Raw genomic sequence first — 14,601 nt, forward strand, 5'->3', positions numbered from 1 at the left:
TATTTTCCATATTTGTTCACAGCATCCCCCAATTATGAGTTCCAAATTTTAATTTTTCTTGAAGTGCAATAAAACAAATAATCTTCCTAAACACCAATACTGAAATAACTTGAGCAATTTGAGTTTAAATGTAACTCGAGATAAAATTCAGTTGAACAAATAGATCGAAAACATAAGGCATTCACAGGTTTATATACATTGTAACTAAAAATATCCTCTCTTGATAATCAAACAGATTAGCATTTAAGGAAATCCCCCCCCCCCCCCCCGGTATAAAAAGCTACATTAAAGATTACAGTTTTGGGCAATACATGGTTTGAGTAATTACTGATCTGTTATCAGTTATTTATATGGACATGTCCGTGTCAAGTACTTTCAGGTTTAATGAACCTTTCATGAGGTTTTTGGTTGCATCTGTCATTTTGTTGTGCCATTCTGAAAGGTGAGATTCATGCAGAATCTTCTGTGTTAAATACTTCTCACGTTTAATTTGATCTTTAATGTGTTTCGGAACATCAGGAATCCAGTACGACACAAGGAATTTCACTCCAAATACAATGTGCTGAAAAAAAGTAAAAGTGAAATCATAATCATAAATTGCCCGCTGATTTGTAATGATGCAGTAGTGAAAACTGCCTGCAAAATAACACAACTTATACATAAAACATTATGATGATGTATTTACTCGACACTGTTTATATTTTCCCTGCAATCCCATAATTATTTTGGTGTTTTAACACCAAACATTCGACCACCCAAATAGCCTGTCAACTTTCAACTTGAATATGGTCCAGCAGGGGAGGAGGGAGGGGGAGGGGGAATGGGGATGGAGGGGAGGGGAAGGAGGGAGGGGTGGGGGAAGGGGATGGAGGGGAGGGATGGAAGGGAGGGGGGAGGGGAAGATAGAGGGTGCTGCACCAATGCAGGAGAGGTTTGGGCCCAACGGGTCCACGGTCCAGCGTATCCTAAACCTGGTTAGAGCATATCAATGTAGTTTTTATTACTGTGATGAAGAAAAGATAAGCTGTTTTATTAATGAATTATTTGTTCGCTTTAGATTTTAGTTTTAGTTTTAGAGATAGTTTGGAAACAGGCCCTTCGGCCCACTGTTTCCATGCGGACCAACAATCACCCGTACACTAGTTCTATCCTAAGCATTCGGAACAATTTACAGAGGCCAATTAACCTACAATTCTTTGGAATGTGGGAGGAAACTGGAGCACCCGGAGGAAACACACGCGGTCACAGGAAGATTGTGCAAACTCCATTTGGACAGCACCAGTAGTCTGAATCGAACCCGGGTCCCTGGCGTTGTAAGGCAGCAACTCCACCGTTGCTCCACTATGCTGCCCTGTGTTTGTCGTCATGCTTTTAATTCTTTAAAACTGTTTTCAGGTTATTTTATTTTTGCCTGTTCATTTCACTTTTTTTAAACTTTTGATTGTTTCTTAATGTTACATATTCAGAAATTTTACAAAAAGATCACGTTGATTGATGGTACAACTGGGATGTGACTCGTCTGTCAACAGGTTTTGACAGCAGTTGTTTTGACATGGTTGGCCTGCCCTTGTGATTTCATTATGCTGCACAAGAACCTGCCTGGTCAATCAGGTTAAAGAGCTTTTCATCAAGCATGCTATACATCAGGTGCAGCATGCCAGTGTGGGTGGCGATCCATGCTCAGCAATCTTTGGGACAGAAAGAAGGCAACAAAAGAGTAAGCGATACAGAGAGTGAAAAAAATGGACGTTTCCAAGAAAGTTCCGAGAACTGAAGTGCTGCAGCATGAGAAGGATTTGCAGAGATATATTTGAAGCTGACAAGGAATTGCGGTAATTTTCCAACTAACTCTCCCATCAGTCAATATTTGGCGAGTGTGCACAGTTATCATTCCTCACTTGACCTGGCAGACAGCACGGAAAAACTCGCTGCTTGTAACAGGTGATGCTCTCTGAATCCAGTCCTCATTGGACTGATCCAGGATGGGGAGGAATCTGCCTACAGACAGGAAGTGACACAGCTGGCGTCCTGGTGCCATCGCAACAACCTGGAGCTCAATGCTCTTAAGACAGTGGAATCGATTGTAGAGTTTAGGAGAGCTCCCCCTCCCCTCCCTCCACTCACCATCAACAACACCACAATCACATCTGTGGAGCCATTTAAGTTCTTGGAAACATCATCTCCAGGGACTTTAAATAGGAGGCCACCATTGACTCCACAGTCAAAATGGCCCAACAGAGGATGTACTTCCTGCAGCAGCTGAGAAAACACAATCTGCCACAGGCAATGGTGATCCAGTTTTATACTGCCATCATAGAGTCTGTCCTCACCTTATCCATCATGGTCTGGTTTGGCTCAGCCACCAAGCATGACATCTGGAGGCTGTAGCGCATTGTTCGATTAGCTGAGAAGGTTGTTGGCTGCAACCTTCCCCCCATTGATGAACTGCAAGGACCAGGAAGCGAGCGGGCAAGATCATCTCTGACCCCTCTCACCCTGGCCACAAACCCTTTGAACCACTTCCCTCTGGGAGGCGACTCCGGACTGTCAAAGCCACCACAGCCAGACATAAAAACAGATTTTTTCCACGAGCAGCTCTAGTCAACAACCAAAATTCTGCAGCCTTCTTTTGCTCTGATATTTCTTTTTATTCTTCACATGTTTAAATTATAATGTTTTATTTTTAATAATCTACTGTATATCGTGTTGTTATCCTTGCGAGCAAAGCACCAAGGCAAATTCCTTGAATGTAAATATACTTGGCTAATAAAATTTATTCAATTCAATTCAATCAGCGGACAATTTTGAGTGTCCATTCCATTTCTAGGTTTCTTCTCTTTGCTTTCTTTACCTCTTTCTTTTCTCTTTTCGTGTTTCTTGCTTTCTCTCTCAATATTCTGAACCTTTTTGCAGTCTTGCATTTCCTTTCCTTTCACCATCATATCTATTTTCTATTCCCGTCCTGTCATATGTTCTAATTTATTCTCTCTCCTACAACATATTTTTTTCATTTAGAGATCTTGATTCATTTACCACTCACCTTATTTTTTTCTTACCTTTCTCACTCCTGGTTAGCTTTATTTGGAGAGAAAGTTAGCACTGATGCAAACAGAAACATAAACACTGGAGACACCAGATGATAAAATGAACAAACGGGCATTGCTACGAAAGCACCAACAACTGAATGACAAACTCAAAATCTATGGGTGTCCAGAATAGCTCCCATAAGGTGGTATCCTAATAGTCGTAACTTGATATGGTTTGGAAATTGACCTAGACCTCTTGATCTGCATCATTGCTGCACTTTCCAATGGATAACATTACAAATTGCATATTGGTCCGGTCTTTTAGCAAATGAACCCCAGATTTGAATATCAAATAGACTCATTTCTGTCAAGAAAAACAAAACATAATCTCTTTTAGGAATCACATGATGGTTGTATGTCACAAATATATTTCAACGTTGAATAATTTCTTCGAATAATACTCAAACAGCAATTCAATGTTGGAACAGAATCCAGATTGGTGCTTGGGGATTTGAATATAAAGGTTGGGAGATTATGCTTCAGTAATATCAAACATTAGTGTGAGATCACAGGTGGAGGAGTACTGTTTTTTTTAACCTCTGCCACCTACTTTTTGCTTTTAAAATAGTGGCACAGGCTTGAGAGTCTGCGGTCCATTCCTTCTCCTAATTCAGACATTCATAATTACTTTAAGAAAATCGGGGTGGTTAATTGACCCTGATCCTAATGGTGTACATGTTCACTCAGGAGACAGGAGAAAGCACTCACCTAGAATGAGGTATTAAGAAAGGCTAGATGAACACACTAATGCAGTTTTCCATACAATGTCCACTTCATCTCTATTCAAATAAAATCATGTTTCCTATGCAATATTAAACTTGCCATATTTAAACTATGTTTTACTGTGATGTATCAAAATATATTTATTTTTCACATCCAGTAGTCATGTATCAGCACTCATTTGACTCAAATCAGTGGCAATGCAATGCAATGCTGTTAAAAGATATTTCACTTGTATGTCAAAAAATATAAGTCGAACATAATATATCTATTCATCAATAAAGGAATATATACGTTCCAGAATTTAAAAATGTGACCAAAATATTCTTGTTGTTTCAGGCAATACAAGTATTCCTTCTGATATGTGAAAGGCTCCTACTGACAACATTAGCTGTTATACTTAATGACACAGGACCAACGTAATTAATTAAACTCCACTTATTACACTTGTATAAATAAGCCAAAAATACTCCTCACCTCCATAACAATAATAAATGTGAGCTTGGCAGCCATTATATGCCAGAAATAAAGGCTATGGTAGTACTCCAGAGGATGCCCAGGAGGATATCTGAGGTCACGATATCTGCCACAGAAGGAACATTAGTGGGTGAGTTGAAATACAATTATTACTGCAAATCCAAAACAAAATAAGTTATTGATGCTCTACATCAAATTAGTGGGAGTTTTGAGTTGTTTCCCATAGCAGTTTGATGAAACATTCACTTCTACGATTTTAATCATTTTATTATTAACAATCTTTGATATTGTGAATGTTTCATAAGGAAATATACATTTCCTTCCCATTATAGCTGCTGAAAAGCACAAAGAAAATAATGACCCGAAATTTCCGCTTATCTGCTTACTAGTTGACTACTTCCTAAATTCACACGGCTGGAGTAGGTTCTCTGCCACTGATCAATAAGAAGCCATTTGATTAATGAGACCCTACAAATATCTATCCCACCAAATTACTTTGAGACGTTCAACAACAGCCCCAAGTTGAATTACATTTTCTGTAAGTTTGAATCTCACAGACTACATACAATGTATATCGAATACAATGTTGGAGCACAATGGATGTGACAGCAGCTGGATAGAAGTTTGGGTCTTTAAGCTGAATACACCTACTCTTTATCCAATAGGGGATTCAAGAAGAGGGCATAAGTTTAAGGTGAGAGGGGCAACTTTTTCCACACAGAGGGTGGTGGGTATATGGAATGGCTGCCCGAGGAAGTAGTTGAGGCAGGTATATTAATAGCATTTACAAGACATTTGGACAGGTATATGGATTGGAAAGGTTATCGGTCAAATAAGGCAAATGGAATTAGCTTAGATGGGGTATCTTCGTCTGCGTGATTCTGTGCTGTATGACTCTTTGTCTATATCCAGCTTCTCCTTATAGCTCAAAATCTCAAGACCTGGTAATATCCTCTTAATTCTTTTTTTACACCCTTTCCAGTTTAATGACATCCTTCCTGTAGTAGGGTGACCAGATATATATGTAGTATTCCAAACATGGCTTTACCAACATCTGTACAGCTGTAACATGACGTCTCAACTCCTGCACTTGGAAGCACCAACCTGCAAGTCGTATGGGTTTCCGGGTCAAACCAAGTAGGGAATTTGATGGGCTTGCTGATATTACTGAAGTCAGCAATTCTGAAAACAGAGAGGGTACTATTGGTGTAACCACGCATCGTTGGGCTGCTGTACTCTCCATAGGGTTCCACTGATAGCGTCCAGTAGTAAACAAGCCTGGGTATCATGTCAGAAGTAAATGCAATGATCAATGCCTATAAACACAAAAAAGCTAAGTGTTATATTAAATTATAAATTGCAAAACAAAACAATATAAAACATAAATGTCTCTCCTATATTTTTATTTCTATAAAACTTGGTATTCTCCTATTAAATATAAAACAATAGAAAAAATTGAGTTACATTTTAAGTATGTCCCTAGTCTTAAATGCATTTGTGAACAAAATTTAAAGCTCATGACTTTTGTTCAGTGTATTTAACAGTAACTTCATGTTCATAACTCGTAAGAGCAGAATTAGGCCATTCGGCCCATCAAGTCTACTACGCCATTCAATCATGGCTGATCTATCTTTCCCTCTCAACTCCATTCTCCTGCCTTCTCCCCATAACCCCTGACACCACTGTTTGACTTTTCTACATTTTTTCCTTTTCTCCTAAAAATGGACATTCTAACCACTATTTTGTAAACTACAAAATGATATCCCAACTCTTATACTCAATTCCTTGTCCTCTAAAGGCAAGCATACCAAATGCCCTTTTTACTATTCCATCCAACTGTGTTGCTGCTCTAAAGGAACTATAGACTAGTCTCCCAACTTCTCTGTACATGAATGTCCCTAAGGTCCCTGCCATTTACTCTATATGTCCTCACAGAATTTGACCTCCAAAAATGCAATACCTCGCACTTATCTGGATTAAATTCCATCTACCACTGCTCCATCCAACTTTCCAGCTGATATTGGTCTAGATGTATCTTTAAACAACTTTCTTCATTATCCAAAACTCCAGCATTTTTCGTACCATCTGTACACTTATTAATCAGCCCCCCTATACTCTCATCCAACTTGAGCCTGGTTTAGCATTCATTGGGATCTTGCCGTCTATGGTCTTGTCACAGAAAACAATTAACCTTATATTCTAAATGAACAATTGATCTCAAATCAAATGACGCTGTAAAAATGTTTGAACTACTGCCATTCTTTGCCAATACAAAAGTATCAGTGTTTACTTATTTCACTTCTGAATGACCCTTAGTTCTACCACAGAGGAAAATTCATCTCTGCTTCTACCCTCTTGAGCCCTGAGAGGATTGAATATTTCATTAAGATCCCCGCTCATTCATCTAAACCCCTAAGAGTATTAGTCCAGTCTGTTTAATCTTTCTCTCATGTAACAATTCCTTCTACCCCAAGTATTTAATGCCACTAATTTCTTCATTCCAATCATTTTACTTGCATTTTGGCACAGTCCAATCCCAGATTCAATATTATTTTTTCTAAAAATATCAGCTATGCTGCTCTCTTCCGCTCCGGCAAATACCAAAGCAAAATAATTCTTTGACATATCCATCATTTCCGCATCTTGGCCTTTTGCTGACTAAAAGGCTCGACTCACATTTGTTACAGCAGCAAACATAGCCACTCCATTGAGAATTGGCAGCCAGGTTCCAATGTCTTGTGCTTTGGCTGGAAGAACGCGTCGAAACTGAGTAGTGATTTTCCATGCATCCACTCGAATTTCAATGATGTTATTGATCAGTGCCAGTAAGGGTGCCAGGGGAAATGATGCCACAAAGATTGTGGCAAATCCAAACTGAATCACTGTATAATGAAAAATTAAAGTGAATTCTTAATGCTCCAAAATTATTTGTATTGTTTTCTCAATTTCATGTACAATTACTGTGAGAGGAAATAGTAAATCTTCTGATTGTCTACATCCCAAATAACAGATTCATGGCAAAGGAATTTCTTGCATTTGTGATTAACCTGGACAGTTTGGGAATTAAACATGCATATGGTGTTACCGACCTGCTGGATTTGAGATCAAGGCTGGATTTGAGATTATGAAGGAAAAATAAATAAATAGGAGAAACCAAGAACTGCAGATGCTGTTTAAAACACAAAAAGATACCGTATGGCCTTCTGGTGGCTACATAATAGAAAGGTAGTGATTGTACTGAGGTGGTGCAGTGAGGATTTACCAGGATGTTGTCTGGGATAGGGTGTGGTGGTGGAGCAGGTAACTTAATTACACTGAAGAATCATTGAGCTAGGCACTTAAAATCCTACAGCATAGAAGGATACAAGCCAAGTGTTGGGAAATGGAATGAACACAGATGGATTCTTGATGGCCAACAAGCGAATGGTAGCTGTTTACCTGCTACTTACATTTATGATTTTCACATCTGATGGAACAGTTTTAAAAATCATTATACTTAGATCAATGTTGTCATCTGCTGGCAGAAACATGGCACTACACTAATCATTAAAGTAAGTCCTATAGTGTATTAATTATAAGACATCGTCTATCTGAAGGTTTCTACTAGATGCCAAATTGCAAGCCTGAGTTGTCGATCATTAATGTTTATGAGTGGAACATCATGGATTGGAGGTTTCAACATGCACTTCTACATACATAGGGAATATAAAAGCATAAAACCTCCTCAGACTAGAAACTTGTGAAACAGAAGAACATTTGAATCATTGAATATAATACACAATCAGATTAAATTCTCTTAAAAAGATTCCATTAAATATTCTTTGTACATTTGCATTTAATTGCTTTCATTTGACTCATATAGAGAGGTGCTGACTTGAATAAGTATTACCTGTGGTTATTTAATCCCATCTCCTTTATATTGACACACGATACTTGATCTCAGGCTCAAACTAGTAGAACCTATCAATGATGCTTAATGCACATGAATCAGTTTTAAGCTTTAGATAATATATTTAGTTATCACAAATAACAATAAGTGGGAAAATTATTATTGAAACTTGCAGGTAAAATAACTCAATGAGTAACAGACTTAATGTAATGGACAAAGTATTTCATTTGGTCTAAATTAAACATGAAGGTAATTCATTAATATGACGTATAAAAACACACCCATTTCAAGGTATTCGTAAAACAAGCCCAACTTTGATATGGATTGCAGCTGATAATCTTGTTCCCATCTGGGGAGCACATTCTCAGAGCTTTTAGTCTTGCAGCGACTTATAAGATTCTTTATCCAACTGTAAAAAGAACAGCAGGGAGTTGGTAACTAATCAAACTTTTCAGATGATTACAGGCAGTTTCAATCGGTACAGATTTAAAACAACAAGCCATAGGGATTTAGGTTTCAGCATGCCAAAGGTCTGCACTGGTATATTTCAACAGGTTGCTGACACCACTGCCAACATGAAGGCACATGCTGCAAAGGCACGAAAGTGTTTGGATCTTATATGCAACTATAATGCTCCAAAAATATGCACCCGAGGAATCAAACTAAGAAGCTTCCTATTGTGGAATCCATTTGTTATTCATTTTGCAGGCTTGACAATCCACAAGGAAAACCATCAAAAATAACTCTTATTTCTGAATTTAGAAATAATAAATGGTCATAAGTGACACACTATTAGAACTTCCAGTTGAAAACATTGGGATTAGAACTTTGGACCATGCACAATACCTCTGCCAATCAATCACTTGCAGAAAAGGGAAATTGATTTTTAAAACCTTTTGATTGATCTATAGTGTACTAATACAACACACTAGCCATCGGAGACCGGAAACGGGAGAGTGCAGGGCAATGTTGGAGAGTGCAGAATAGAAAAGAGAATGGTACAGGGTCTATCAGAGACGAATGAACTCTCAGAAGGAGGTGCACTATATGCAAGGTAATTTCTACATCAAGAACACCACAGAGGCAGCGGAGAAAGCCTTGAGATGGCTCTGGATCAGGAGAGGAGGTCCATGGGGAGGGAGCGAATGCCACCTGAACACAACTCGTGGTCTGATCAACCACGGCTGGGTTGCCTGGGCGAGGGTGTCTGATGTTGAAAGACCCGAAACACCCAATGACCCCAGGTTACATCACTGATGATGTGTTCAGGAGCATCAAGAGATGTATTTATCAATCTACATTCAACACCAAAACTGTCATCAAGCTTCTCAAATATGCATATTAAATATATTTGAAATCAAAATAAAGGTTGTTAAAGCAGATTTTTATTTAGATTCATTTAAATATTTTGTTCACGTGAAAATCACCATTTGAGCCTAATAATTCATGGTCTTACGGAATGAAAACCTCTTGAATGTTGTTCCATATGGCTTTTCCTCCCATCACTATGAGCAGTTGGGTTGAGAGTTCTATAAGGCAGCCACCAGGATCGCACTGTAAATGTAACCAAGAGGTAAGCTGAGCAGCTGGCAGGAATATTTAAAAACATTTATGTAAGTCATCAAAGAAAATACTTTTAACTTCTGCAGCTGATTGAGAAAATAAATAGACCCTTTATGCCTTTCATAGATGTTCCAAAATATCTTACCGACAGAAGAAAGCCAATGACAAAGGAATGAAGCAGAATATCAGAAATATATTGCGAGGGCAGGAAACATAGCTTTTATTTATAGAATCATAGCACCTATGTTCCTACTTAAAAAAGACATCCTTAGACGTTGCCTGAAATATCAGGAAGTCGCTTATTAACCAGATATTAAGCAGATAATTAAACAAATACAATCAAAATACTTAGTCTTATCAGAAAGCACATAATGTTAATTACAAATGGGTTGTGGTAATGAGTTGTAGAACACTGATTCAATTTCAGTAATCCTTATATAGCATATCCTCGATCTTGTTTATGCTGTTAATTGAAGAGCTTGGATCTGTCTTGGTGTATTTCCCCAGAGGGGAAAATTGGCAGCTGAGACATTGTAAAAAGGTTTCTCACGCACTCTTGTGATTCGCACAGCAACCCTGTCACAAAAGTCTATTTTGGTGTACATTATATTTCTATTCGAATGTTTCATGATCAGAAATACAATATTTTGGAAGCCAAGTGGAGAAGGATTGATGTGTTGTTAAAAAGCTACATGCAGCAATCCAGTAAGTTTAAACCAATGTATTGGCAAACAGGTTTACAGAATTATCTGGAGCAGAAAAGGAAAATCACCTTTTCCATTAATTAACCAATAATCAACCATTCTGAGGTAGCGCTGATTCAGTAAGTGGGCAATACGATTATTATCAATATCCAAAAATAATGCTTTGTATTAAAATTATTTATCAATATCAATATGTGAATGATCATTTATGATACATATTCCTGGATATGCTTGTTGTTGGCCAAGACAGCATTTATTTCCCATCTTTGATTGCTTAGACAAGATGGCATCTCTCCTTGAACCAGTGAAAGAGTGAAATAACTTTCTGGTTTACTACCAAGGAGTTGCCATCATCACATTGGCATATTACCCACACTAGGCAAATCTTAAGAATTTCCAATCTAAGGAGATTTATTAATCAAAAGGGTATTTATACAAAGCTTTGTAATTTGTTTACCAATACCTTTTTTATTTCTACATATGTAAAACTGAAGTTTCAACTATTTATTGTTCAAACTCGCAAACTTGTATGGTGGACTATTCATTGTTAATCTATGGAATATTAGAACCGTTGCATAACTGATACACGTTCGTTTCCTCAATACAAAATAATAATAATAACAATAATAACAACAACAATAATAATAATAATAATAATAATAATAATAATAACAACAAACACATCATGTTTCACATACTAGCTAAGACAGTTAATTAAGCATTTTGTTGTGTGAAAGTTCTTATTACCTCTTCATTCCTGAATCGTCCCAACCAATAAACTGGTTCTCCAGGATAACCTACAATTTTGCCTTTAAAGAAGGCTATGTAGAAGCAGGAGGAATAGTAGTTGACAAATTGGAAGAGAAACATCTTCAAAGTCAAACTGTTTTCATAATCCGTTTGGGTTCTTGGAAGCTCTGAATTAAAAATGACAAATAATTCAGTAATTACTACAATTCTGGATTGACTCCATCCTTCCACCTACTACCTTTCCATCCAACTTTACCATCCAACTGTACAGACAGCCTTGACATCAGTACTGCAAGACTGTATCAGGCTACCTTATGTATGAAAATTCTGCTAAAGGTATCAGTTTACTGACCCAAAGAGTGATAATAAGGCAAGTTGATAGTCGATAAAGCATGATTTTAACTATCATCATAATAATAATGCAGAATTGGTGGTTTTTATATTATAAATCATGCAAAGTTAACATGAATACAGCTGTACAGTGTTTCAACAAAGGCACAATATAACAGGTTACCACCAGCCATGTACCCGTGCAATATTCATGGTGGTATATTGTTGATTAATTGCAGCAAATAAGTAAAATCATTCAATACAAAAGACCAATTTAGCCTACATTTTAAAAAAAGTTTTTGTTTTTATTCACTGTTACAAGTATCTGGAAATTAACTTACCAAAATCTGTAATCAGTATTGCGATTCTTTCATAGACTATGTTCAAAATCATAATGAACACAAAGTTAATGAGAGAAGCTGTGACAGTGGTGGCCATCTGAGGAGTTAAATAGTCTTTGAGAGGCTCCAGGTCGTCATCCACTGCCTTAGGGAGGTTGACGGAGAATTCAAAAAAGACAGCCAGCCGATAGACAATGATGGCAACTACTGAGGCAATAATTAGTGAAATCTGGAAGAACATCAGGAGAACATATTTAGGTCTATTGAAAACTTAAGAAACTTAATTAAAGAGACACTCATAGGTCTGGTTACAACACCAATATCTACCCAACAAGGTGGAAAATTGCCCTTGTATGTCCTGTTCCTAAAAAGCAGGCCAAATCCAATCTGGATAATTGTCACCCAGTATGATGGCGATCATCAGCAAATAGGTGGAAGGTGTTTGCAGTACTATCAAGTAGCATTTACGTAGCTGACAAATGTTCATAGAAACATAGGAAATAGGTGCACGGGTAGGCCATTCGGCCCTTCGAGCCAATCAAAATGATCATGGCTCATCATCCAAAATCAGTACTACATTGATGCTTTCTCCTGATATCCCTTGATTCCGTTGGCCCTAAGAGCTATATCTAACTCTCTCTTGAAAACATCCAGTGAATTGGCCTCCACTGCCTTCTGTGGCAGAGAATTCCACTTCAGTTGAGTTTACTGATCAATCTGAAGAACGGTCTCGACCCGAAACGTCACCCATTCCTTCTCTCCTGAGATGCTGCCTGACCCGCTGAGTTACTCCAGCATTTTGTGTCTACCTTCAGTTCAGTTTTAACAGGACTGCTTGGTTTCAGACCTGATCACACACAGCCTTGGTCCACAGAGCTTAATTTCCGAGATAGTCCCCACTCTCTCACAGACAATCCTCTGTTCTCTCCACGCCCTCCCCCATCTGTATAAACTAACACATATCTGAATTCTCACTTTTCCAGTTCTGATAAAAGGTCATCATTAATTCTGTTTCTCTTCCCACCAATGCTGACTGGCCTGAGTATCCCAACAGTTTATGGTTTTATTTAAATTCCTATCATCTGCAATTTTGTTGCTTTTTAAGTATTTAAAGGAACCCTTCCATAGTTGCCTGCTGTAACAGGAACTACATTTGCTTAAATATCAGGATAGGTTCTAAAAGGAAAAATTAAAATACACGAGAATGAACAGGAAAAGAGCATTAGACTCTTCCTAGAGAAAATCACCCAGTCAGAATAGTGTGAATGGTTTTCTGCTCCGTAATAAACTCTGACTATAGTTCATTATCTTTGCTCTTCCTCTCTCTGATTTTTGTACAATTAGCATAGTAAATGCGCTTGGTCTTTTGTGAGGCTATTTTCTCCGAGTAAAGAAATCATGAGTCTTGTGGCTATGTTACCGGCTTTGTCCAAGAGTTATTTTAAAAACAATTATCTTCTTTACGAAATAATCATGGGATTGTTTGGCTGAGCTGCACGTGATTTAAATGCTCTTGGCTCCTCATTATCAATGAAAGTGAATAAAGAACCAATTGTAAAGACGCTGACAACAACCACAGCTTCTTACCCAGAAAAGGACTGTACTTCCACCACAAAATATCCTCATACATTTTCCACAAGCAGAGTAGGGCACCATCTCCTCTTCCTGTAAATGAAATTATGCATAAGTTAATTCTTTAAGTTTCTTTTTAGTTCTTTTAAGTTTAAAATTTATGTTTCTGGCATGGCATTTGCCAGATACACGATAATTAAGGGTTGAAACCTCAGCATTATTTTATATGACCATTCTCTGTTGACTCAAAAAGATTTAATAAAATGTCTCTTTTATTGCTTAACTGCAAGCTCAAAATTTGCTCCTTGCAATGCAAATTATCACAAGTCAAAAAGAAATTGAAATCTAAATATTTCTACTTGACAGATTGTATCATAACTTATATATATATAATATAACCGCAGATGCTGGTACAAATCGAAGGTATTTATTCACAAAATGCTGGAGTAACTCAGCAGGTCAGGCAGCATCTCGGCAGAGAAGGAATGGGTGACGTTTCGGGTCGAGACCCTTCTTCAGACATCAGTCTGAAGAAGGGTCTCGACCCGAAACATCACCCATTCCTTCTCTCCCGAGATGCTGCCTGACCTGCTGAGTTACTCCAGCATTTTGTGTATCATAACTTAGACTGGGACACTTGAAATTGATTGGAATCTTTGGTGATAGCTCTCTTTTTACCAGTAGTAGGTAGAGCATGAGGAAACAAATTTCTTATTGTAGGAAATCAGACAGTCTCTGTGGGAATTACCTTGGACACAGCTATCCAAGGCCCGAGGGCTTTAAAAACCGATGAATGTACCTGTGTGATTGGATTCTTCCTTCGCATTGTGCACTTTGCTTCATATTCTGCCCGGCGAGGCTCTTCCTGTTCTAATTCCACAGTGTCCCATTCGTACTCCAATTCCGCCTGACGACGTTTCCAGAATTCCAAAAAGACAGTCACTGCAAAGCATCATCTATCGTTACAATAACCGCCAAAACATCGCCGAAAATGCATCAGCATAATCCTTTAGAGGCAACCAATTCAAGCAACAAAATTCAAATCCATCAGCAAAGTTTAGGGATCTTGGGATCCAAGTTCATAACTCACTAAAATGGCAACATAAATAGATCGAGTTGAAAAGAAGGCATATGGTATGCTTGCTTTCATAGGTTGGAGCATTGTATAA

General features: G+C 37.9%; 1 protein-coding gene across 1 annotated transcript in view; it reads right to left on the reverse strand.

The window, feature by feature from the left end:
* Positions 1-272: 272 nt before the first annotated feature.
* ano6 (anoctamin 6) overlaps positions 273-14,601 on the reverse strand; it is a 99,005-nt gene continuing 84,676 nt past the window's right edge. The window contains exons 11-20 of the mRNA XM_078416624.1: positions 14,232-14,374; positions 13,448-13,525; positions 11,861-12,089; positions 11,187-11,356; positions 9,629-9,726; positions 8,454-8,581; positions 6,960-7,165; positions 5,388-5,599; positions 4,284-4,389; positions 273-562 (exon numbers count right to left, since the gene is read on the reverse strand). Coding sequence (XP_078272750.1) covers positions 347-562; positions 4,284-4,389; positions 5,388-5,599; positions 6,960-7,165; positions 8,454-8,581; positions 9,629-9,726; positions 11,187-11,356; positions 11,861-12,089; positions 13,448-13,525; positions 14,232-14,374 — 1,586 coding nt within the window. The 3' untranslated portion in view covers positions 273-346. The remainder of the gene's footprint in view (positions 563-4,283; positions 4,390-5,387; positions 5,600-6,959; positions 7,166-8,453; positions 8,582-9,628; positions 9,727-11,186; positions 11,357-11,860; positions 12,090-13,447; positions 13,526-14,231; positions 14,375-14,601) is intronic.

Source organism: Rhinoraja longicauda, chromosome 20 (genome assembly GCF_053455715.1).
Source record: "Rhinoraja longicauda isolate Sanriku21f chromosome 20, sRhiLon1.1, whole genome shotgun sequence".
NCBI classification, from domain to species: domain Eukaryota; kingdom Metazoa; phylum Chordata; class Chondrichthyes; order Rajiformes; family Arhynchobatidae; genus Rhinoraja; species Rhinoraja longicauda.